This window comes from Cavia porcellus, unplaced genomic scaffold (genome assembly GCF_034190915.1).
Source record: "Cavia porcellus strain 051 isolate PalLab524CR breed Dunkin Hartley unplaced genomic scaffold, mCavPor4.1 scaffold_4, whole genome shotgun sequence".
NCBI classification, from domain to species: domain Eukaryota; kingdom Metazoa; phylum Chordata; class Mammalia; order Rodentia; family Caviidae; genus Cavia; species Cavia porcellus.
The window spans coordinates 84,072,211-84,094,624 of record NW_026947487.1 but is presented as its reverse complement, the minus strand read 5'-3'; the positions used below and the strand labels follow the sequence as shown (position 1 = coordinate 84,094,624).

At 38.3% G+C, this 22,414-nt stretch overlaps 2 protein-coding genes across 9 annotated transcripts in view; one reads left to right on the top strand and one right to left on the bottom strand.

Moving 5' to 3' along the window:
* Positions 1-20,022, bottom strand: part of Rspry1 (ring finger and SPRY domain containing 1) — a 40,905-nt gene extending 20,883 nt beyond the window's left edge. Inside the window, exons 1-3 of one of the 5 annotated variants that reach the window (XM_013154813.3) lie at positions 19,833-19,980; positions 14,389-14,420; positions 5,643-6,147 (exon numbers count right to left, since the gene is read on the bottom strand). In XM_013154813.3, coding sequence (XP_013010267.1) covers positions 5,643-5,992 — 350 coding nt within the window. In that variant the 5' untranslated portion in view covers positions 5,993-6,147; positions 14,389-14,420; positions 19,833-19,980. Of the gene's footprint in view, positions 1-817; positions 1,665-5,642; positions 6,148-7,073; positions 7,095-14,388; positions 14,421-19,495; positions 19,800-19,832 lie in introns of those variants that run through there. The other 4 variants (XM_013154814.3, XM_003472072.5, XM_023566012.2 and 1 more) reach the window with 4 other exon arrangements.
* Positions 19,121-22,414, top strand: part of Psme3ip1 (proteasome activator subunit 3 interacting protein 1) — a 32,547-nt gene continuing 29,253 nt past the window's right edge. Inside the window, exon 1 of one of the 4 annotated variants that reach the window (XM_063247372.1) lies at positions 19,121-19,142. The gene's annotated coding sequence lies outside the window, so the exon portion shown is untranslated. The other 3 variants (XM_063247371.1, XM_063247369.1, XM_063247368.1) reach the window with 3 other exon arrangements.

The window sequence follows — 22,414 nt, the reverse complement described above, 5'->3', positions numbered from 1 at the left end:
AGCGCCTGCCTTGCAAGCAGGCAGTCGCAAGTTCGATCCCAGGTACCGATAAAAAAAAGAAAAAGACAAAAAAATTAAAAAATAAAAAAAGAAAGAAAATGAAGAAATGAACATGACTGAATGTAGGGGAAGAGATGGAAGCATCAATCAGAGCTACAACTTGTAAAGACAAATTTATACCATATGTGCTTATTTCTGGAGTTACTGCCCATAATGGTTTACAAACAAAATAGGCAAATGGGCACTCACAAGGGTCATTTATGTGGCCTGAGGTAAAAGTACAGGACTAAAACTTAAAATAAGAGTCTATTCTGAGTCTTATATCCAGGGCCCAACACTGAGATGAGTCAGGAAGGTCAACCTCATTTTTCTCATACATACCTCAAAGAAACGACAGGGTGGAAGATGGCAAGCCCAACTAACGATTATACAAGTTAGGGCCTACACCAACATCTTCATTTTCAGGTTTTCTTCTCGGAAATATCACTATATACTTAAACTTCATAAAATGGCATTAGAAGAAAAAGAAACCAAAAATCATACATAAAACACTCTATATTCAGGGGCAGGGGATTTAGCTCAGCGGCATAAGCGCCTGCCTTGCAAACACGAAGTCGTGAATTAGATCCCTGGTACCGATAAAAAAAAACAAAACAAAACACTCTATTCAGTATTCTAGACACTGCTCTAAAACCGTATTATTATTATTTTTTTTTTCTTTTTGGTACCAGGGATCAAACTTACAACCTTGTGCTTGCCAGGCAGGTGCTTACACCACTAAGCTAAATCTCTGGCCCATTAAAATTGCATTATATACCTTAATTCCATGGGTCCTCAAGCTGGGGTCTCAGAAATCCTCAGGAAGTGCTTCAGGGAACTTCAGTACTGAAATATTGTCTACAAACAATGATAATTCTAATTGCTTAAGCACTTACCATTTATTTGCTTACTATTTTGAATCTGTTTTCTGCTGTGGAAAAAAAACCCATAAAGACTACTATCTTAAATCATTTAATCCTCAAAATAAGTTGATTATATGGGCATTAATATGTTCATTTGAAGGACTTATTACATGCTGATCACCAGATATATTCTTTGTTCTTTTATAATAAGGGGAAATTATTATCTATAAAGAATTAAAACAACATAAGTGACTGAGGAGAACACTTCTGGAGAACAATCTAGCAATAATGAAATTAAATATGCACACAGTCAATTCTAGATACTTTTACATAGGTCCATAAACATGTATATTTTTTGCATATTTTGCATGGTTATTTGCAGGAACGACGTGTGGCAGGAACTTAAGTGACTCTCACCAGATGAAAACAACAAAATATAGTACTTTCAGAAAGATATACAAAGGAATATGCTATAGCAGTCAGAAGTAGTTGTAGATTTACACACAACCATATAGGTCTTGAATGTAATGTTAAGAAAAGTTAAAGAGCTTTATAAAACTAAATCAGCTATGTAAATATAAAAATAATACATAAAACACTATTCTTCTGATACAGACAAAAAGAAACAAATGATAAGAGAACTGGAAGAACTTATCTTTCATTTTTCTGTTTTTGACACAGGCTGCTGCTATGTGTCCCAGGCTGGTCTTGATCTCCCCAACTCAAGTGATCCTTGTCACTCAACTTCCCAAGTATCTGGGACTATAGACAAGGACAGATCTTAACTTCACTAGAATGGTTACATTTGGAGGTGGGTAGTTGAAAGGAAAATGAGATTAGAGAATAAATGAAAAATAGTAAAATACAACAGACTGGGCAACTAGGAAGGTACAGGGGTACACATGCACACCCCTCTGCATTCAAAGAACAAAGATCCCTCAGAGATCAGAAGCAGAGGAGGAATTTCTGATGTGAGGCAGAAACAGCCAGGGGGCCACTGGTCTGTGGTCAGGCATTGGACAGCAGTAATCAGGAAATGGACCATATTCTTTCAGGGCAGGGACCCAAAACCTCACCTACAGGATGGCTGAGATGCACAAATGAAGCTAGGGTGGGGTCCCTTCTCAATGAAAGTAGCAGAAAAATGAGTGCTAAATCAAGCTATTGTTAGTATAAACGGGTTTCCAGTGACAGAAGGCAAAGAAAGCTATGCAGCAGGACCAGGGCTTCTTATAGTGTGTCAGCTCTCTGATTTTAGATTCATGGTACTGGGGAGAAACAGCAGCCGGCGGGGGGTGGCACATGTAACCCACATACACAAACACAGCAAGGAAGAAACTTCTATCACAAGCAATCTATAGGGCTGGGGGTATAGGCCAGCGCACAAATATTGTCCTGGCTTACACAGGGTTCAAACTGCAAAAACAGCAACAAAAAAAGAATATGTGTATAAAATTCCAAAGCACATAAGAATGAAATTAAAACATTAAAACCAAGACACTACCAAAAACATGGAAACTGAACTTCAAAACAATTTTTTTTCACTTGAGAGGGTAAGGCAGAAGGATCAGTGTTGGCATTACATGTTTGTGCCACCACGCCTAGCCTTCAAAACAATTTTTTTGAGAAAATGTTTTGCTATGCAGTCTGGGATGGCCTTGACCTCTAGGCAATCCTCCTGCCTTGGGCTCCAGAGTGCTGGGATTACAGGCATGCAACACCATGTCCAGTAAGATGATTTTAAAATAATCGTATGTATAGGAACAACTATAAGAGGCATATTAAATGAGAAACAAAAACAAAACAAAACAGGTTATATAAAATAAAAAAAGAATGAAATGCTAGAAGTGAAATAGTTACTAAAGTATCTCAAGGAATGGTATAACTCTAAATATGTGAAATTCAGTGAATGAGAAGGGTTTTGAGGGACTAACTCATTAACACCAGAAGCAACATTGAAAGACAAAATGACTGAAAAACTTCCAGAGTGAGAACATGATTTCAGACTGAAAGTAGATAGGATTAAGGTTAGACAATAACAGGAAAATAAGAACAAAAAAGCCCCCTTTGTTTAAGATGACAGGAAATGAAAGGCAGGTATAGAAATGGTACAAATTGGTAATTTATTTCAAAACAAAGTCATGGAAAACTAGAAACCAACACCATCCAACTCTCTATGGCAGTGGTAGTGAACCTACGGCACCAGAGCCCTGTCTGTCAGCACACAACCAAGTCACCCCAGAAGCTGAATATCAGATAACAGTTGTTTTTCCTAAACTAAAAACTCAGGATTCAGGTTTAACTGCAGTGTGGCACTTGGCAATAAATAGTAGGTTTTAAGTTGCAGTTTGGCACTCAGTCTCTAAGTTTCACTATCCCTGTGTGGATGCTCCTCTCCTACTCATCTGTGTCATTCTTTCCTTAGTATAGACAACAGAAAGAAGAGGATCATAGAGATTGTTTCATAATTTTGATAGCTGTATACATTTTTTTTTTTTTTTTGAGACAGAGTCGCTATGCAGTTCAGGCTAGCCTTGAGCTCATTATGTAGCCCAGGCTGGGTTCAAACTTACAATGACCCTCCTGCTTCAGCTTCCCGAGTGCTGGGATTACAGGCATGTGCCACCACGCCCAGCACATCCATTTAGATATACTAAGCCCACACGTTCTTTCATGTTTCATTTTAACAGCCCTATAAACTATAGGTTATAACATTCTCCTTTAGGGGCTGGGGATTTAGCTCAGCGGCATAAGCACCTTCCTTGCAAGTGTCTGGTCATGAGTTGGATCCCTGGTACCGATAAAAATGAAAAAGACAAAAAAAAAAAAAAAACCCCAAAAATTCTCCTTTAATATCTCCTAAAAAAACCACAAAAACCAAGCATACATCCCCAGCACTTGTGTGGTACTGGGAATTGAATTCAGGGTCTCATGCACAGGAAACATGGTCCTATACTGAGCTACATCCCTAGCCATTTTATTATTTAATCAGGACAAGGTCTTGCCATATTGTTTAGGCTGACCTTGAATTTGAGATTACCTTGCCATGGCTTCATGAATAGCTGGGATTACAGGCATGTCCCACTATGCCTGGCTATATATGTGTTTCTTCTCTTCAGCATGTCCCTTTCCCATGTGCTCCACATATGCCTTATTTTTATCCCTAGTCAAAAGTTGAACCAATGTCAGTAAAAACAGGCACATGTAAGAGCTACTTTGTTACTCAAAGGCAAATCAAATGCTTCATATAACTGAATTATGTGCTTTATCAACAAGGTCAGTTGTAATTATAAAATTTTCTTGGAGCTTGGAAGTAAGGTCTCTACTTTGTTGCTATACTCCCTTAATCACTCTTAAAATAGGGCAAAGTATGTTCTGCCCCAGTTTTTTCAATTAAATTAATATTTATTGCGTCTTACTTTCTTTTTGAGGAAGGATAGCTTTTCATTACAATTATGAGGGTTAACTTTTAAGAGAAATTCTTCTTGTCTTTTGAGGGGGGTACTGGGGATTGAACCTGTGACTTCGTGCTTGGCAGGCAGGCACTTGTGCCGTTGAGCTAAAATTATTTTTCTTGAAAACCAACAAACATCCCGTTATCAGGGGGAAGAGTCTCATATAATCCTAAAGTTTTGTTTTTATATTCAGATATAAGTTATTTTGTGTTACAATCTTTGAGAACTAATCAAAACTTTTATCATTATGATTAAAAGATATTTATAGATTTACTAGGAGGGCCTGAAGCAAAAAGAACCAAGAAATTACTTTTTTAAAATTATTACTATAGCAGTTGGGATGTAGCTCAATGATAGAATACTTACCAACCATGCTGGAGGCACTGGGTTCAATATTCAACACCACAAAAAAAGGAGGGGGGTTTAATACCATCTGTTGAGTGACTGTTTTATACAAAATAGCACACTAGATTTTTATATATATTATCTCATGATAATTGTTGTAAAGTGTTATTCTCATTACAGATGAGGAACCTGAAGCTCAGAGAAATAACATCACACTTCTAGTAAGTGGCTAGGCCAGAATTTGCACCTGCATCCATCATGATTCTAATATTTGTGCCCTTAACTACTAAAATGACACGATCTGACTTAACATTTTTTTTTTATAACTTGAATAATGCCCTTTAATTTCACTGTTATACAATCTGGGATCTTTCACTTAGGAGTTAGACTAAGCAGGGGAAAAGATAAACAAGTACAGGTGTGCCCTGCAGTTTCAACTTACTAGTTTTCCACATGGATCTTAAGAGCGTCAAATAAGAAATATTAACAAAGGAGGATGAGGAAACTCTTTGACCTTCGTCCTTAGGTTGCCAACAGAACTTTTAAGCAGCCATGCTCTTGGATAAAACAACTCATCTTGAAAATTCTGATCAATGGAGCAGAAAGGCAAGCACAGTAACAGAATCTTCTTTAAACCATTTCCTATTATAGCTAGCAACAAAAACTCACTCATTATCTACATTTCCTAATAAAGATCATAGCTTTAATTAGTGTTTTCTGCTATGGAAATGTTTAGACATTTCCAGACAGGAGAAGGTGATAAGTTAAAACATCAAAATTTATAATTTAATCTGCCACCAGAAGAGAAATAAGTCTCCCTCATCCCATGGACACAAGGCTTGGTGAGTATACATTAGAGAAGCTGAAGGAATCCAAAAGTCATAGTTCTTGACAGAATACTTTCCATTACACTGGAGATGACAGTGAGTCAGATACTTACTTATCTACAAGAGTCCGTATTACTGCCAGTGTGTCCAGCACTAGCCCATCTACATTTTGTTTTTTTCTCCTTGGCTCATGTGGTCCTCGGCCCCTCCTTGGTGGCCGAACAGGGTCCCGGGGTTGGCTCCTCATATCAGCAGTGGGGACTGCACTGTTGTCAGACTGTTGCTGATGGGTGTCAACACTGTCTTCTGCTCCACTGTCATCTCGGCAGATACAGGAGTTACCCATGGTAGCAGCAGCACCTCTAGTCCCCACTAGGTTGGCTATGTGTTCCTGAAGAGTCAACAGCAGACCCTGGCCAAGGCTTCTGCTTGCTAAGAACACGGCCCAACCAAAGACAATCATTTAGATAGTTTTCAGTTTTCCAAGTACTGTTTTCATAATCTGGAGTTGAGGAACTTGCATCCTATTTGTTTTTAATGACTCAATGCCAAAGAAATTTGCAGAGCTGATCTCCAACATTATCAGCTATGGGGAAGTCTGGTCATCCACAGGCAGTTCTCAAAGAAAGAAAGGAAAAGAAAAGGAAAATGAATAGAAGAGTCTCGACCACTTAATTACTTACACTGCACTAGTTTGGCTTTTTAGATGTTTAGATTACAATGCAGAATCATCTCTGGTGATTTATTTATTTATTTATGGTACCGGGATTTGAACTTAAGAACCCACACTTGCCAGGTATCTTTGGTATTTCTATAGGTTTCCAACACATGTACACAAAGTATCTTTGAATAATAAAATTAACAATCAACCATTAATTCCATCACTATATTAGAAAGTAGATCGCAAAACCATTTTTGTAAACTCTAGGAGGTACAATCACTGCTCAAAAACCATACATGTAACTCTTCCTATCTACATACAACAGAATGATGTACAAATTATGCAAGGGCTCCTTTTGTCATAAAAATAATTTTTTTCCTTTACAGATATGGGATAATGTTTCAAATAAAGTATCTAATTACACACATCCATTGTTAAAAAGTTACGATATAATTGTGATAGCACCTATTTGACAATAAAACAATATGAGTATTCCTCTTAAATTACTAAAACTGCATTGATGTCTCATGCAGAAGCTCATTCAAAAGTTTACAGAAATCATATAAATATTTGCAGAGTTTTTCTGTTTTAGGTAAGCAAGGCTGTTTTGGAAAATATGAATTTACATAACAGAGTTACATTCTCACAATCATCAGCTTCTTGCACAACACATCTGCTACAGTTAATAACCAGATGTATCAATTATCTTTATTAGAAAATACTAAGCACTTTGTACCAGGCACTATGGTATAACTAAGAGAGTAAGGACAAGGTATGGTCCTTGCCCTCTAGGAATTTATGGATGCTATTCCACACAGTATAGTTATCATTAAAAACAAACAAACAAAAAACCAAGTGATTATCCAGGAGTGGTGATGCATACCTCTAATCACAGCTGAGGAGGCTGAGGCAAGAGGAATGCAAATTTGAGGTCAGCATTGACAACTTAGTAAGATCCTGTCTCAAAATAAAAAAATTTTAAAAAGCCAAGAGTATAGCTCAGTCATGGAGGGCTTCTGGTATCAGGGCCCAGAACTGCAGTAGTAAATGAATAATGAAAAATTAAACAGGGTGAGCATGGGTATAGAGTATGGCACTATAGTGCTTGCAAAGCATGCTGAGTTCAACTCCTGTACCACAAAAAGCAAATCACATCCAAGCAAATAACCAGCCAAACAAACAAAAACCCTAAATTTAGTACCAGCTTTTCATTGACCAGAGAATGTCTGGTTAAGTTCTACAAAGATAACAATTTGAAAGCAGGAGACTGACATGAAACTGGTAGCAAAAATTAGTAAGTCTTGGGACTGGGGATTTAGCTCAGCGGCATAAGCGCCTGCCTTGCAAGCAGGCAGTCGTGAGTTCGATCCCTGGTACCAATAAAAAATGAAAAAGACAAAAAAAAAATTAGTAAGTCATGCTGGTATTTGGAGACTATGACACACCAGGAAAAGACAACGCTGATGTGGAGTCTCTAACCAACATTTGGCTGTATACAATTAATTCCTCATATCTACTCATTCAGGATTAGATACAAAACTGGTATTTCAGAGGGACTAGAAGACAAAAATTACTTCCATTATACGGGGCAGAATCACAGCAACTTCTCAGTATTTTTCCAATCTACCATTCACACAGAAGAAAAAAAAGAAACAATGGATAGAAAAGTATTTACATATATATAAGTATAAATATATGAGGGAAGAGGGCAAGGAAGGAAAAGAATGAGAGGTTGAGACAAGAGAGGAAGGACAGGGGAAGAGAGCAGACAGACATTATCTGCCCCAAAACTACATGCAAGGAAACAATGACTGAGCCAAGTTAATACTGGAGATGTTCTTGGTCCCCTTGAAAATTTGAAGGTTATGATTAAAAAGATGTGACTGAAGCATATAGGTAGGAGCATGAAGCAAAGACCCAGCTGGGAATAGCATTTTAACAAACGACACATTTTAGACCAGCAAAGAATTGAAGTAAATGACATTTCCATTACTGAAGGGACCAGGGTTCAGTTCCTTCCAGAGTGTAGATATCCAGGAGATTTCAATGCTTAAAAGGATAGAGGAGACAGGTGCCAGAAATAATTCTTTTAAAGGGCCCTTGGATATGTTTCTCCTGATCCAATAAATTATGCTGGTTTCTGGAAAAGACCAAAAAGCAACATTTAAGAAGTCATGCTCTGGCCTTTCTCAGACATTGCAGATAAGGCGAGTTTTCTGACAGGTCCAGTCCAGCTGTTTATGCCAGGGGAACACCTCTTTGCAATTCTAAGTATTATTTGATATTCTAAAAATTAATCTAATGCACAAGGTCCTGGGCTTGATCCCCAGCACTGCAAAAATAAAACAACAACAAAAACAAAAATTCAGGTCAGTCTTAAAAAGCTAAATGCTTCCTAAGTCTACAGCAAGCGAAAGCTCCTCTTTTGCTCTAAGCCTATTCCTTTCTCAAACTTAACTCTTAAAGCTTCATACATCTGTTTCCACACCAAGTATTATGCATTCTTACAAATTAGACTTTTCCTTAAATCTGATCAGGAAAAGACCAAAAATACTGTTCTGTGACTTGTATGTTTAATTTTTTAGTTTTTTGAGTCAGTCTTACCATGTAGTTCAGGCTGGCCTTGAATCCACTTGCCTCAGCCTCCTGTAGCACTGGCATTACAGGCATGCACTACCATGCAACTAAAGTTTCACTAATTTAATAGCACAGTTCTAAAACTATTTCATTGTTTATAGGCTGTATATAAATCTATATTGTTTATCATAGTATCTTACCCACTATGTTATAAAAACTAACACTTTGGAGATGATGGGAATGGTTCAAAACCTGATACAAGGGAATTCTTTGAAAGATGGGTCTACAACTGCAATGCCTCCCCAAAGTAATGAGGGCCCAAGACTGTGGGCCCAGCCAGAGCAGAAGGGATTCTACTGGCTTCTCTGATGCTCCAGAGCATTTCCCCACCATCAATATGGAAGGTGGGATAGAACACTAGATGCACACCTGAGAGACACATATCAGGTACTAAAAATGACTGGCAGTGATTTGAGAATATCAAGATAAGCTTAAATCCTAGAAAACAAACCCTTGAAGAGAACAGGGGCCTACAAAGTTATAGTTTCATGCCAACAGTTACAAAGCTATTTAAAATAATTAACAAGAAATAATGTTGAGATTATCCATAAAGATGGCAATTTATTGGATTGCAATTCATAAAACTTTCTACTCAAATTTTTTCCCTAAGATTTATAGACTATAGAATAATTTATGCAGATTTACATTCAGTACAATTTCAAGGCAACTAGAAGATATCCAATACATGCAGATATTTTTTAAAAATCTTACTAAGTTTGGAGGCAAGAAACAAAAATTAAGTTTTTTTTTTTCTATTTACAGATTGAATTTAAGTGTATTTTAGGGTCAATTCCTTCGAAAAAATCAGTTTCCTTAAGTGATCCAGAAAATGATACTAGCTATGTCACAGAAGGAAATGGTATTTTAGAAATTATTTTGTTTTTGAGATATTCTGTTGCCCAGGCTGGGCTTGGACTCTGGTCCTCAAGCAATTCTCTTGTGTCAGTCTTCCAAACAGTTGGGATTATAAGTATATGCCACTGGGCCTGAAAAAAAAGAAAGTGTTTTTTTCTGGTGCTAGAAACTGAACCCAGGCCTGTGCCTGAGCTACACTCGCAGCCCTTTTTATATTTTATTTTGAGACAAGATCTCGCTAAGTCACTAAATTGCCCAGGCTGGGCTCAAACTTGTGATCCTCCTGCCTGGGCCTCCCAAAATATTTGGATTACAGGTGTGTACAACCATACCTGGCCAAAATAGATTTATTTTTCCTTGAGCTAATGTCTTGCTCTGCAGTTCAGGTTTTTTGGGGGGGCACTGGGAATTGAACTTAGGACCTTGCACTTGCCAGGCAGGCGCTTACACAGCTGAGCTGTATCCCCACCATCCCTGTTCAGGCTATTCTTGAGCTCACTATGCACTTGAGGCCTAGGCTGGCCTCAAACTCACAGCAATTTTTCTGGCTCAGCTTCCGGAGTGCTAGGCATGTGCCACCATTCCCAGTAAAAATGTCTTTTTTTTTTTTTTTAAAGTAGTTTTCATATACTTGAAAATCAAACCCTAACCCTATATGTGTATGTGTGTATGTATATATATATATATATATATATATATATATTTTTTTTTTTTTTTTAAGGACTAGGTTTAGTCAGGCAGTGGCATATATTTGAAATCCCAGCTACTTGGGAGGTTAAGGCAGGAGGCTCATAAGTTTCAGGCTAATTTAGTATACTCAGTCTCAAAAACAATAAAAAGAGATGGGGAAGTAGCTCAGTGGTAAAGCACTTGTCTAGCAAATACAAGGATATGAGTTGAATCCCTAGAACTACAAAAACAAATGAAAACCAAAAACAAAGGAATTCTGCTACATAGAACTGGTTAAGTGGAAGAAGTCGTGAAGCATATTACAGAGGAAATACTATGAAACATACAATAAGTAAACAACAGTTACCATCTTTCAAGAATTTCTAAAATGAATAGAGTACTTTAGAGAATATGTACAACCATAGGCAGGTCACAAAAATAAGTATATATCTCAGACTTATGCGACACTAAAAATGTATAGTTTTTATCGGAAAATCATAGTGACTCATGATTCTGCTCATGGGAAAGAAGTAATACTGCTTAGGTAATAAAGCTAACCAGTTAATTTCAGACAACTTTATTTCATTAAAAAATTACCGTCCCATTTTCTAAGAACCATTTTGTAAACACAGTAACACTCAGTTTACAGCTTTCACATAGGAAGCCAGAGGCCACCTATACTACAGTCCACCGGTTTTGGAGGCAGACTTATGCACAAGTTCCAGAGCTGCAATATTTACTACTATGTATCCTAATTAACCTATTGACACATTTCTCTTTTTTTTTTTTTTTTTTTTTTGTCTTTTTCTTTTTTATTGGTACCAGGGATCGAACTCACGACTGCCTGCTGGCAAGGCAGGCGCTTATGCCGCTGAGCTAAACCCCCAGGCCCTTTTTTTTTCTCTTTTTTTTGTCTTTTTCTATTGACACATTTCTACAAAATGGAGATAGTAATAGTTATTACCTCACAATACAACTCCAAATAGACAAAATCCACATTTCTAGGAGGCGGTCCAAACCTGTATTTTCTTAAAAGCTTCCCAGATGATCATGATGGCATGCAAATCTGGAAATTCCTGGTTCAGTACCTACCACAAACCTGGCACAGTAGGTATGACCTACCTGACTAAAAGGTCAAACTAACATACTAAAGCATGATTCTTAAGGCATGTGGGATTCTTATGGGTCAAAAATATTGACACTCCTTTCCAGAAAAATGAACTGTGATTATTTTTGAATGCAATCCTTTGGAGATGTCAGCTGAAATATTCATCAGACTAGATATATAATGATTTCATTGATATAGATCAATGAAATAAAAAAAAAACAGCTCCATATATTTCCCATCACATTTACTCTACAAGCATTGCAATGAACATACATGGTACTCTGCTTATGGATAAGATTGCCCAGAGTTGATGCACTGCATACAAGAGATTATATAAAGGCAACACATCTGTAATACGCATTTCACCTCAACTTTGACGACTACTCAGCATTAGCTCATGAATTTTGAAATAAAAATGTAGTGACATAATTTGAATATATACAACTATTACACTTATGGCAATCAACTGATTTAATGATAATTTTTTATTACTGGATGTCACCACTTAGTAGAAATACTTTTTTTCCTATTTAAATGGTTAACACTTTTTAGATCATAATACTCTTGATAACCATTTTGCTGCAACAGCATAATTACAATCAAACATTTTCTTTGCAAATGTTTCTCTGAAATGTGGCATTAATAATTTTTGATCCTTCCCTTGTGTGCATGTGAATGCGTGTGCTGTAGTATTAAGGCTCAAATCCATGTGCCATCTACCATCAAGTAGATCATCTACCATCAAGCAGATCAACTCCCATAGTATTTTCCCTTTTTAAAAAAGGAAATAAACACCATTCTCCATTTCTGTATCATTTACGATTGAATATTTTTTGTTATGTTTTTTGAAATTAGGATCTTGGTATGTAGTTCTGTTGGCCTTGAACTTGCAACCGGTCTCAGCCTCCCCAGTGCTAATATTACACGTGTATACCACCATGCTTGGCTAGGAGCCTCAGTAAATTTGGAGTGAAAGCACTGAGGTTTTGGTCCTTACTGTCAAAGCCCCGCCTCTATCATGACAATCTGGCCAACTGGTCTAACTCTAACAAATGGTCCAGGAATCAATGATTCATTTCTTCAAGTATTTGTTTGCATCTAGTCATTAAGCAGATCAGAGACAGAAAGAATTTTATTTTTCCTGAAAATAAGACTTTAGGATTATGCTGCCAAGACGGAGAAGCTTATTAAATGATCACAAGTAAAAAAAAAAAAAAACCAGACATTGGGCACAAAATTACTATTGCTATAATCTTCATCATTCTAAAATAATGTTATATAATGCAGTATTTTTTTTCACTGTTTCCCCACCCAAGAGGAAATCCTAGTAACGATTTATTTTGAAGTAAGTTTCAGGTTTTAGTATACTTTAGCATGTGTATCACTAGCTAGAATTTTTTTTTTTTCTTGTCCAGTGTGGGGACTGAACACAAGGCCTCTGCACTAGACTCCATCCTCAAATCTTTTTATTTTTGAGACAGGGTCTCCCTAAGTCATTAAATTGCCCAGAAGGGTTTAAACTTTCAATTCTCCTGCCTTAGCCTCCCAGAATGTGGGGATTACAGAAAAATGCAACCATTCCTTGCTAGAATCTAATGTTTTTAGAAGTTACAGTTGCATATAATGAAATGTGCAAATCTTATAAATGTATGTGTGGCATTTAGTCAATACATACATCTGTATCTTCAAACTCTATCAAGGTAGAGAATTCCTCAAAAATACTTTTGCTTTTAAAATACTCTGCAGAACACCTTAAATTAAAGACAATTTTCTTACTAAAGACTGTGTTTATGTGGGGAAAAACTGAAGTCTACAAGTCTGATTACTTGCTACTATAGTATATAGATAAGAAAAATAAGTATCTTCCAAGAGTAGACTTGCCAGCTGAAACAGACACTACCTAAAGATGTTTTAATTGGAGTGTTTCTGGCCCCAGACTGTAAAGCATCTACTATTTTTGGGGAGAGGACGAAGCTTGTGAAATCCATTCTCCACATGCATAGGTTCTATATTTCTGGGTTCCACTAAATACAAACTGAAAAATTTGAAAAAAAAATAGCATTTATACAGCATTCACATCATTTTAGGTATAATTTAGAAATGGTTTAAATTATAGTAAGCTTGACACCTAAGTTTAAATTCCCTTAGCCAATTCCTGTCTTCCCTGCCCTGTTTCCTGCCAATAAAACAGATTATGACTCTGGCTTCCTAGAGTTGCTATTTGGATTAAATGAGTTAATGCATAGCTCCTAGAATTGTATTCCTACATAGAAAGGACTTAAGTGTTAGCTGCTGTTGGTGGGTGTTGTAGTTAGGGGTTATACACATAGAACAATTAGGATCAGGACATGGAGTTTATAATATTGTTTTTATAATGGTCATCGGGAGTTAACACAGGAAAATGCAGGAAATATATCTGCAACACCAAAGACACAGAATAAAAAAAAATTATAGGTAAGTTTGCATAGGTGATACAGAAATATATCACATCTTACTTAAAGGACTTGAACATCCACGGAATTGGGTAATTGTAGGGGTCTTGGAACCAGTCTCCCTAGGATACTGTATTTGGATGGAATTTTAGTATTCCTTAAATGGAAATGGAAGCTTTGACGAGGTGTTTTTATAAGTCATTCACACGTCCAAAACTATCTGTAATGGCACCAAGCACTTAAGGCGTAACTTACAAAGTATACTATTATCCTCAAACTGTAACCTTCAAGTAGTCTGGGAAAAGTCCAGGGAAAACTAGATGATTCAATGCTTTTCTTAGGCACTGAGGTTGGTTTAAAAAAATACCCCTTTGAGAGTAAACTAATTTTTTTGGTTGAAGTGTTAAGGAAAGAGTATCTGGAAAAAAATTCCTTTAAAATGTTGAAAATCCCTTAACTTATAGTACCAATGGCATTTGGAGTTGGATGAGACTTACCAGCAGAAAGAATTATAGAAAATAGTCCTGACCTGAAACAGTACAAAAGAGAAATAATGAATCCTTATAGCATTCAAATTATGCATTAAAAAAATAAGATTTAGGCTGAGATGTGGCTTGGCAGCTAAGCACTTTCCTAGTATGTGCAAGGCCCTGGGTTTGATTCACAGCACTGAAAATATTAAATATAGGCCGGGGACAGACTAGGGAATTTCTAGAAGCAAATAATAGTGAAAAAGGAGCATTAAATAATCCCTGCCTGACATCTCAAGGATTAAAAAAATCTGTCTTGAGCCCAAAAAGGAAATACTAAGGAAGAACTTAGGCATTAATGACAGCTGTAGTAGAGGGGAAAAAGACAAAGGTAATATTCCATACTATTTAAGATTTTCCCCAGGATACCAAACAGGAAATAATATAGCTACGTTATTTAAATATTCACAAAATCTAAAGGAAAAGGACTTTTCTGTTGAAGAAAATAATATGCTATTAAGAAAAGCAAACAAAATATGTAAACAAAATGAATGGCAACACTTTGCTTAATGACACCTACTTAAAATGGTGTCTAAAAACACCCAAGTGCATACTCAATTGGATATCTTCTAGAAACTAATAGGCTATCAACATATATTTTTAAACCTGTAAAAATACAGTGTTTCCAAAATATTTGCCACTTTAAAAAACAGATGCTGCTGGGCACAGTGACACATGTGTGTAATCCCAGTTACTCAGAATTAGTAGGAGGACTGACAAGTTTGAGGCCAACCTGGGCAATTTAGCCAGACCCTACTGCAAAATAAAACATAAAAGCTAAGCACAGTGGCACATGTCTATAATCTCGGCATTCAGAAGGCTGAGGTAGGAGGATCACTACAAGTTTGAGGCCACCTTGAGCTGTAGAGTGAGTTTAAAGTCAGCCTGAGCTATCTAGCAAGACCTTGCCTCAAAAAACAACATAAAAAATAAAAAACAGCTCGAGATGTAACTCAGTGGTAGAGCCCCCTTAGGTTTGATCCTTTGTACAACAAACTGAATAAATAAATATACATCTAATATACTTAATAAATACATTCAATAAATATACATCCAGTGGTTATATGTTAGGAACTGAGAAAAGATAAAACATGGTTCCACATCCTCTTGGCAAGGAACCGAGATTAGGGATAAAGGACAGCAATACATTTTGCTTCTTACCTGAAGCCTAAGGATAAAGCATCAGGTCCACTAGAAGGAGGTCTGTGGCCCCATCAATTTTCCAATGGAAAAGGAACTTAGTAACACTGTAATGCTATTTATATAAGCAAGTTCTTAGATGGCTGTACAAATCAGTAAAAGGGAAACAGAGGTCTACTTGCATTATAATAAACTTACTTCTTTAACTTATATGCCAAAATACTGCCATATAAACATCCCTAGTCACATAGTAAAAAATTAAAGCAAAAGTTCATAAATTAAGATGATTAAAACTAAAGCTAAATGGTAATGATAATTTAAAAAAAACTCCAACAAAAAGGAATCATCCCAATGGATTTCAAAGGGATTTTTGTGTGTGTGTGTGTTTCGTTTTTATGGGTACCAGGGATCGAACTCACGACTGCCTGCTAGCAAGGCAGGCGCTTATGCCACTGAACTAAATCCCCAGCCCCCGAAGCATCCCAATGGAAAACCAATATAATTTTGAGATAACATTAATGATGTACCCCAAACAAGCAGCCACCCCAAATATGGCAGAATTCCCATTCTGTGTATGACACGGGAGAACTTTGCATTAGTGCCAGTTTCCCAGGACAGACTACCTGGCAGGAGAAGATGCTGCAGAGCACAATAAGTTCTAATCACTTTAGTTTTGGGATACTCATACTATGTAATAATTTACTTAGTACGTTATTAATAAGTAGCTGTCAGGCATATGAAGGTTGGAACAACTATGAAGCAATAAGAACTGAAGGAGCTACATTTCCTTCCCCACAAGAGGTATGATAGTAACCATATTTTGAGAATCATTGCATTAAGTGAACAAAGAAAAACTACTATTATTTAGGAGGTAGTAGGCGTAAGAAAAAACTAACACTGAAACGTTAAACTATGAGGTAATGCTATATTAGCTGAGTAAGGCATTTCAAATCTCCTATTTCAGGCATACAGGACCCATGAAATCATGCCTGGAAACTGTAATTTTAATCCTTAAGAATCTATATGCAGAGTTTACTCAACAAACATTAGTTTTTCACTATATAGTTGTTCACTATATCAAATATCTTAATTCTCAAAATCTCAGAAAGAGGAATATCTTTTACCAGTCCATCACTATTTAAAAGGTAACTTTACTTCATTTACCCTTGTGTATGTCACATTTTTACCTATAGCTGTCAGGCATATGTAACCACTACATGGTTATATAAACTGCATATTTAACCAGTAACCACCCTCTTTTGGAATGGACATGGAAAGCAAAATGTGACAAATTTGTACTTTTTTTTCCTAGTCAGCAAGAAAACTACTTCAAAAACTGACTGAATAGATAAACCAAAGGGAAATTATTATTTTTCACTTCTAAAAGTTGTAGAAGTTTCCTCCTAGAGTTTTTGGTCTAAAGTTTTGGCATACCTCCTGATTATTTTGTTCTAAATATGAATACCAGGGGGAAAAACTATCCCAATTTAGTGGTAAATGCCTTGAAAATGCCAAAACCTTAAAAGAAATTAAGTCCATAGTTTACTAACTCTAAAGAACTCTTTTCAACTGGTTTCACTGTGCTTCTCATTTGTGGTGCCCACTGACTTTACACTTACTGTTGGGACTCTATGACTATCACACTCAACTTTACAAAGAAAGATACCACCACAAAATAATATTTCCAATATAAAGTCGTACAATAGTGATTAACATCTTCAAGAATGGGTAATAGGGGCTAGGGGTTTAGCTCAGTGGCCTAAGCGCCTGCCTTGCAAGCAGGCAGTTGTGAGTTCGATCCCTGGTACCGTTGGAAAAAAAAAAAAAAAAAAAAAAAAAAAGAATGGGTAATAGTTTATCCATACTCACAGATTTTAAAATTCACAAAAAAGTTGTATTTTAAAGAATAAAAATGATTTCTCATTTCAGTTTAACAAATTACATTATTAGGAAAATATAAATGATTCTTGATAGGCTATATAAAGCAGAGTGGAAACAGACTATTGTTAAAGCACTTCAGGAACATGACAATTTTGTTTTCTCTTGCCAAAACATACTTCAGAGCTATTTTTTTCCTATTCACTATAGAATAACACACTATAGGAAAAGTTACTCTGCTAACAAAGCAGAAACAGTTCCTATGGAATATGCTGGAATACTTCCTATAATCAACAACTTAAAATTAAGTACGGAAAAAAATAAAGAACTTACAAAATCATCAATAAGCAGAATACAGACATTAAGCAGTTTTGGGCAGCATGTATCCCGAGAAATCAAAAAGGTCACAAAATTAGCAGTTTTAAATAAAGACCCACTGAACATAAGATTGGAAAAACTGGGGCTGGGGATGTAGATGGAGAGCTTGCTTGCCTAGCCTGTGAAGGGTCCTGGGTTTGATACACAGCACTGCACACACACACACACACAAAAGAAAAGAAAAGCTAGTTTAAAAATCGCAAATAAATTACCCATTATTTGGAGAAACAGCTCTAAGAAACGCGACTAACCAGACATTAGCGAAGTATCACACATGGATGCAAATATTATGACCTCATATAGGGCTCAACAAAGAGAGGTATCATACCAGGGAATGGAAAACTATCTCAGGTGAAAAATTAAGAGAATCCTTATAAGAGAGAAACGTAGGAGCACACAATATATACTCCAGGTCAGCCACAACAAGGCATAAAATACATGAAGGGAAGAAGGCTGTTTCATTTACCAATCACAACTGTGCAAGCAAGTACTGATTTCACTATAATATTCAAAGGCCATGGCATGTATGAAGAGAGAGAAAGTTTATAATCTTCAGGTCAAATTACTTGCAGAAAGTTTTGGCTGTCAGGGAAAACTCCCTGAAGATTATATTATAGTGCTAACTGCTGCCAGAAGTTCAAAGTAAATTAAAACTCAGCGAGCAAAAACTGGAAATCACTCTACTCCCATCAAAACAGGGTTTGAAATCATGAGTTTAGCTTCTAGTACCACCTAAAAAGCTGTAAACCTTGAAACTTTCAGTACAAAATGGCTCCTATATAGGTGATCAATTACTCTACTAATGCTATTGTCATATATCTACAAACTGCTTTACAATTTAGAAAGTGCGTTGACTTATTTCTCAAAAGCAACCATTTGGATGGTGGAATATCATATATAGTTCCTTACTTCACCCCTCGCCTGCAGTTTAAAAAGTACTTTCACACACTGCATTGGTTATTTTAAAGAGAGACTAAAGGAAGTTAAACTGCTCTACAACTAAGGACAAGGAGATGGTAGGTGATGGGGCTGGAAAACTGCAGGTCTCTACTCAGTCAATAATAGACACTTACAACCCTTAAAAGTTCAAAGTACAACACTCCAGGAGGAGCACCCTCACTCAGATAACTACCCAAGACAGGAGCTCAGAGTCTCAGCTGACCAGCTCTCTTTGGTCTCCCTCCTCCAAAACAGGGAAAGTGAGGTAACAGGCAAGGACAAATGCCTAATCTGAAGTCATGAAGAGGGTGTTGGTGAGAGGGACTCCCTCCATCCACCCTGGCTCTGAGCCCGAAAGAAGTTGAATCCTGCGTCTAAAGCACCAGGTCAGTCTCCAGGGAGAGAAAGACCCCTGGCCCTTCCCGCTTCCTCTCACTACAGTATTCCTCCGATCTGCCCAGAAAGACCCTTTCTCTGCAAGATCCTTACTCCATTCTCAGCTCGGGCCTCCAGAGGAGAATCCGCTAGGTCTGGCTTTCCTACCCTCTGTCTCTCCGTGGCGGCTCCGGAGCCCAAGGCGTTCCTGGATCTCCCAAGGGGAGCTCTGCCTCCCATTTAAGCCGCAAACTCCACAAAAGGAAACCCTCCCAAAGCGTCCTCCCCCTTGTCCTTTCTGTCCCAGGAAGCCCTGAGGAGCCCTACTCGGTCCCACGAGCCTTCCCAGATACCTGCCTCTCACCTGGGCCCCCTTAGCCGCAGCAGCCTCGGAAGAGACTCCCAGGAACCTGCTTCAGGCGAGACCCCTCACAGGGGGAACACCCTCTTTTCGGAACCTCTATCAGGCGCCTTAGGCACCGATCTTGGTGGAGACCTCCCTGCTGTGTTCCGGGATCTGCCCAAAGCCACCCTCTTCTCGGCCCATTTAGGAGGCTGCCCCGAACCCAGTCCGGTCTCTCCGCCCCAGGACCAAGCCACTGTTTCCCTCCCTCACAGACGTCCTCAGCCCTCGGATTCAACTTCCCCCTCACGTCCCCACAGGACTCCCCGGAGCCGCGTGACACGGTTCAGGCACTGACTTCTCTAGCTCTCGGGCCAGCCGGAGGTAGGGGGCGGCGGTAGCAGCGAGACTCCTTTGTGACAGGTCCTAGAGAGCGGTAAAGATGGACGCGAGGCCACGGCGCTGCCATTACGCGCAGGGCCCACCCCCGCTTCGTACCGCCCAGGCCCACCCTCAGTCACCTAGGAAACGCCCCTTCCTTGGTGGCAATCCCCCTACCTAACAGCCAATATTATTTCAAGAATTGTATCACGTGATACCACGACTCGGCCCGCCCCCCGGGTGTGAGTTGGCCAATCCTTTTGCTGAGAGGTGAATGGCCCAATGAAGTCTCTACCGTTCGCTTTTGGAGCACCGGATTTCCATCGGGCTCGGGAGGAGAAAGAGAACTGTTGATTGGATTACATCGCCGGAAGCGGGGCGGGACTTTGTTGTGGCGGTGAGGAATAGGAAGCCCTGAAGGGTCAAAAGGAATACAAAAGCAAAGGCTTTTTTAGCTTTCTTTAGTTTTTTTCTCTCTTTTCTCTTTTCTTTTCTTTCTTCTCTTTTTTTTTTGAGAGTGACGGCCATTGTGGTGGCGGTTGGGGTGGGCGCCGCCGAGGTGAGGGAGTCTCGCCTCCCGCGCGCTGGTAGGTGAGTGCGTCCTGGGTTCTGGCAAGCGGCGAAACAGCCTGGGCTTTTCACTAAGGAGATGATGAGCCGTAGCTGAAGTTAAAAGTTAGGGCCAGACCTGCACTCAGTTCACACATTTGTCCAGTGTCTTGAGTCGTTAAGGCCCGGAGCTGGCGGGGCCTAGCTTGAGCGGAGCCGAGGGAGCCTAAAGAAAAGGCTTGATTAAGAGTCGTGGGGCGAGGCTCCTCGACCCCCTGAGGTCGGCCCACGATTCCGCGTCTCTGGTTGCTTTCTCCACTTCTGAATGGAGCCCCCAAGCCTTAAATGAGGAGCCGGGTCTGTTCCAGAGATTTTGGAACAGCACCAAGCTGTTCGGGATGAGTGCAGGGTGGGAAACATTCACTATGTGCCGTGTAGTTGCTGTGCTAAGTGCATTTTTTTTCCAAACAGAAAACAAGCCGGCGTGTCCGTTTTGCAGGTCACTTAGACAGTTAAGACCTAGAGTTGAGATGTCTTGAAAGTTGTGGCCCTTGGGAATGTCAGGCAAGACAGCGGAAAAAAGGGAGGCTTACTTGTTCATAGCAGCGATTTTTAAACGTTGGAAGAAAACTTCTTTATTTTCTAAACGCGAATATTCTCACACAAACACACACCCTCCTCCTCCCCACCTCCACGCCGCTCTCCGGTAGCCTGAGGGAGTCTATAGTGGAATCTAGGAAACCAAATTTGAGCCTAGTGATAAAAATTCCCAGTGACCGCTTGTGTAGTGGCTGTGAGATTAGAACTAATTGTCAGTTCCTCAGTCTGGCTACATGATGTGCCTTGGGGACACCATAAAATGGTCTGGGGGCACTGCTTCTGAAATCTTTGAAAAGAGTCAGTGTTTAGAAACCCCTTTGACATAAAAACTGAAGGGACACAAAGGCAGTTTTTGAACCTTCCAGTTGGAGCCCTAAGATGACTTGTGGACAGTTGGTAAGGGTCTGAAAGTGGAGGATGCTGACTATCTTTCTCTACTGAAGTTTTAGTGTCTTTATGGGGAAATTCTTCAAGGTCTGAAGAAAGGAACTATATTAAGACGATGTAACAATTGTCAGTCTTCACTGTGACCTCTAAGAATTTGGTATGTGGTTATGATCATGCTGCTTCAGACATTTAAAACCAGGTATCTGGTAAATGAAGTAATTTAAGTGCATGGTTCAGCTGTAGGCTCAGTCATAGTGTCATCTGTTTTTGTGACAGCTGAATTAAACCTTTTCTGTGTGCTCACAGTTAAACTTTTAAAAACATACTTAAATATGATTTATTCTTAAATATGATCTTTATTAAAAAATGTTTATGGTTTTTAAAAAATTCACATTTATAATACAGAACAGTGATGTTCTGTTGGGGGGTTTTGTTACATGCATATAACTGTTTATCCCCTCTTCCCTTCTCCATCTCCAAGAGTTGCACTTCTAGTTTTCTAGCATATATATTTTATTCATTTATTTATACTTTAGGTTTCTCATATATAAGAAAACATGGATATTTAGCTTTCCGAGTCTAGTTGATTTCACTTAGGATAATGGTCTTGAGTTCCATCCATTTTCCTGCCAGTGACATATTTTTTTTATGCCTGAAGAATATTTCACTATATGTATATTTAACTCACATTTTCTTTATCCACCCATTTATTGAGAGGCAGATGTTTCCAGGGCTTAAGTATTGTGAATTGCTTCTCTAATACACATGGGTATGAATGTATCAAATAGTATGATGTCTTTCTAGAATATACCTAGGAAAGTTATAGCTAGGTCAAATGGTATTTCTATTTGTAGTTTTTTCCCTCTGTAATCTCCAAACTGATTTCCACAGGGTTGTTGTAGTTTACATACAGGTTTCTCGCCTATAACCATTCATTGATTTTTTTCATGATATCCTTTCTGGGTGGGGTAAGATGTAATCTCAGGTATTTCAATTTACATTTCCCTAATGGCAAACCAATGT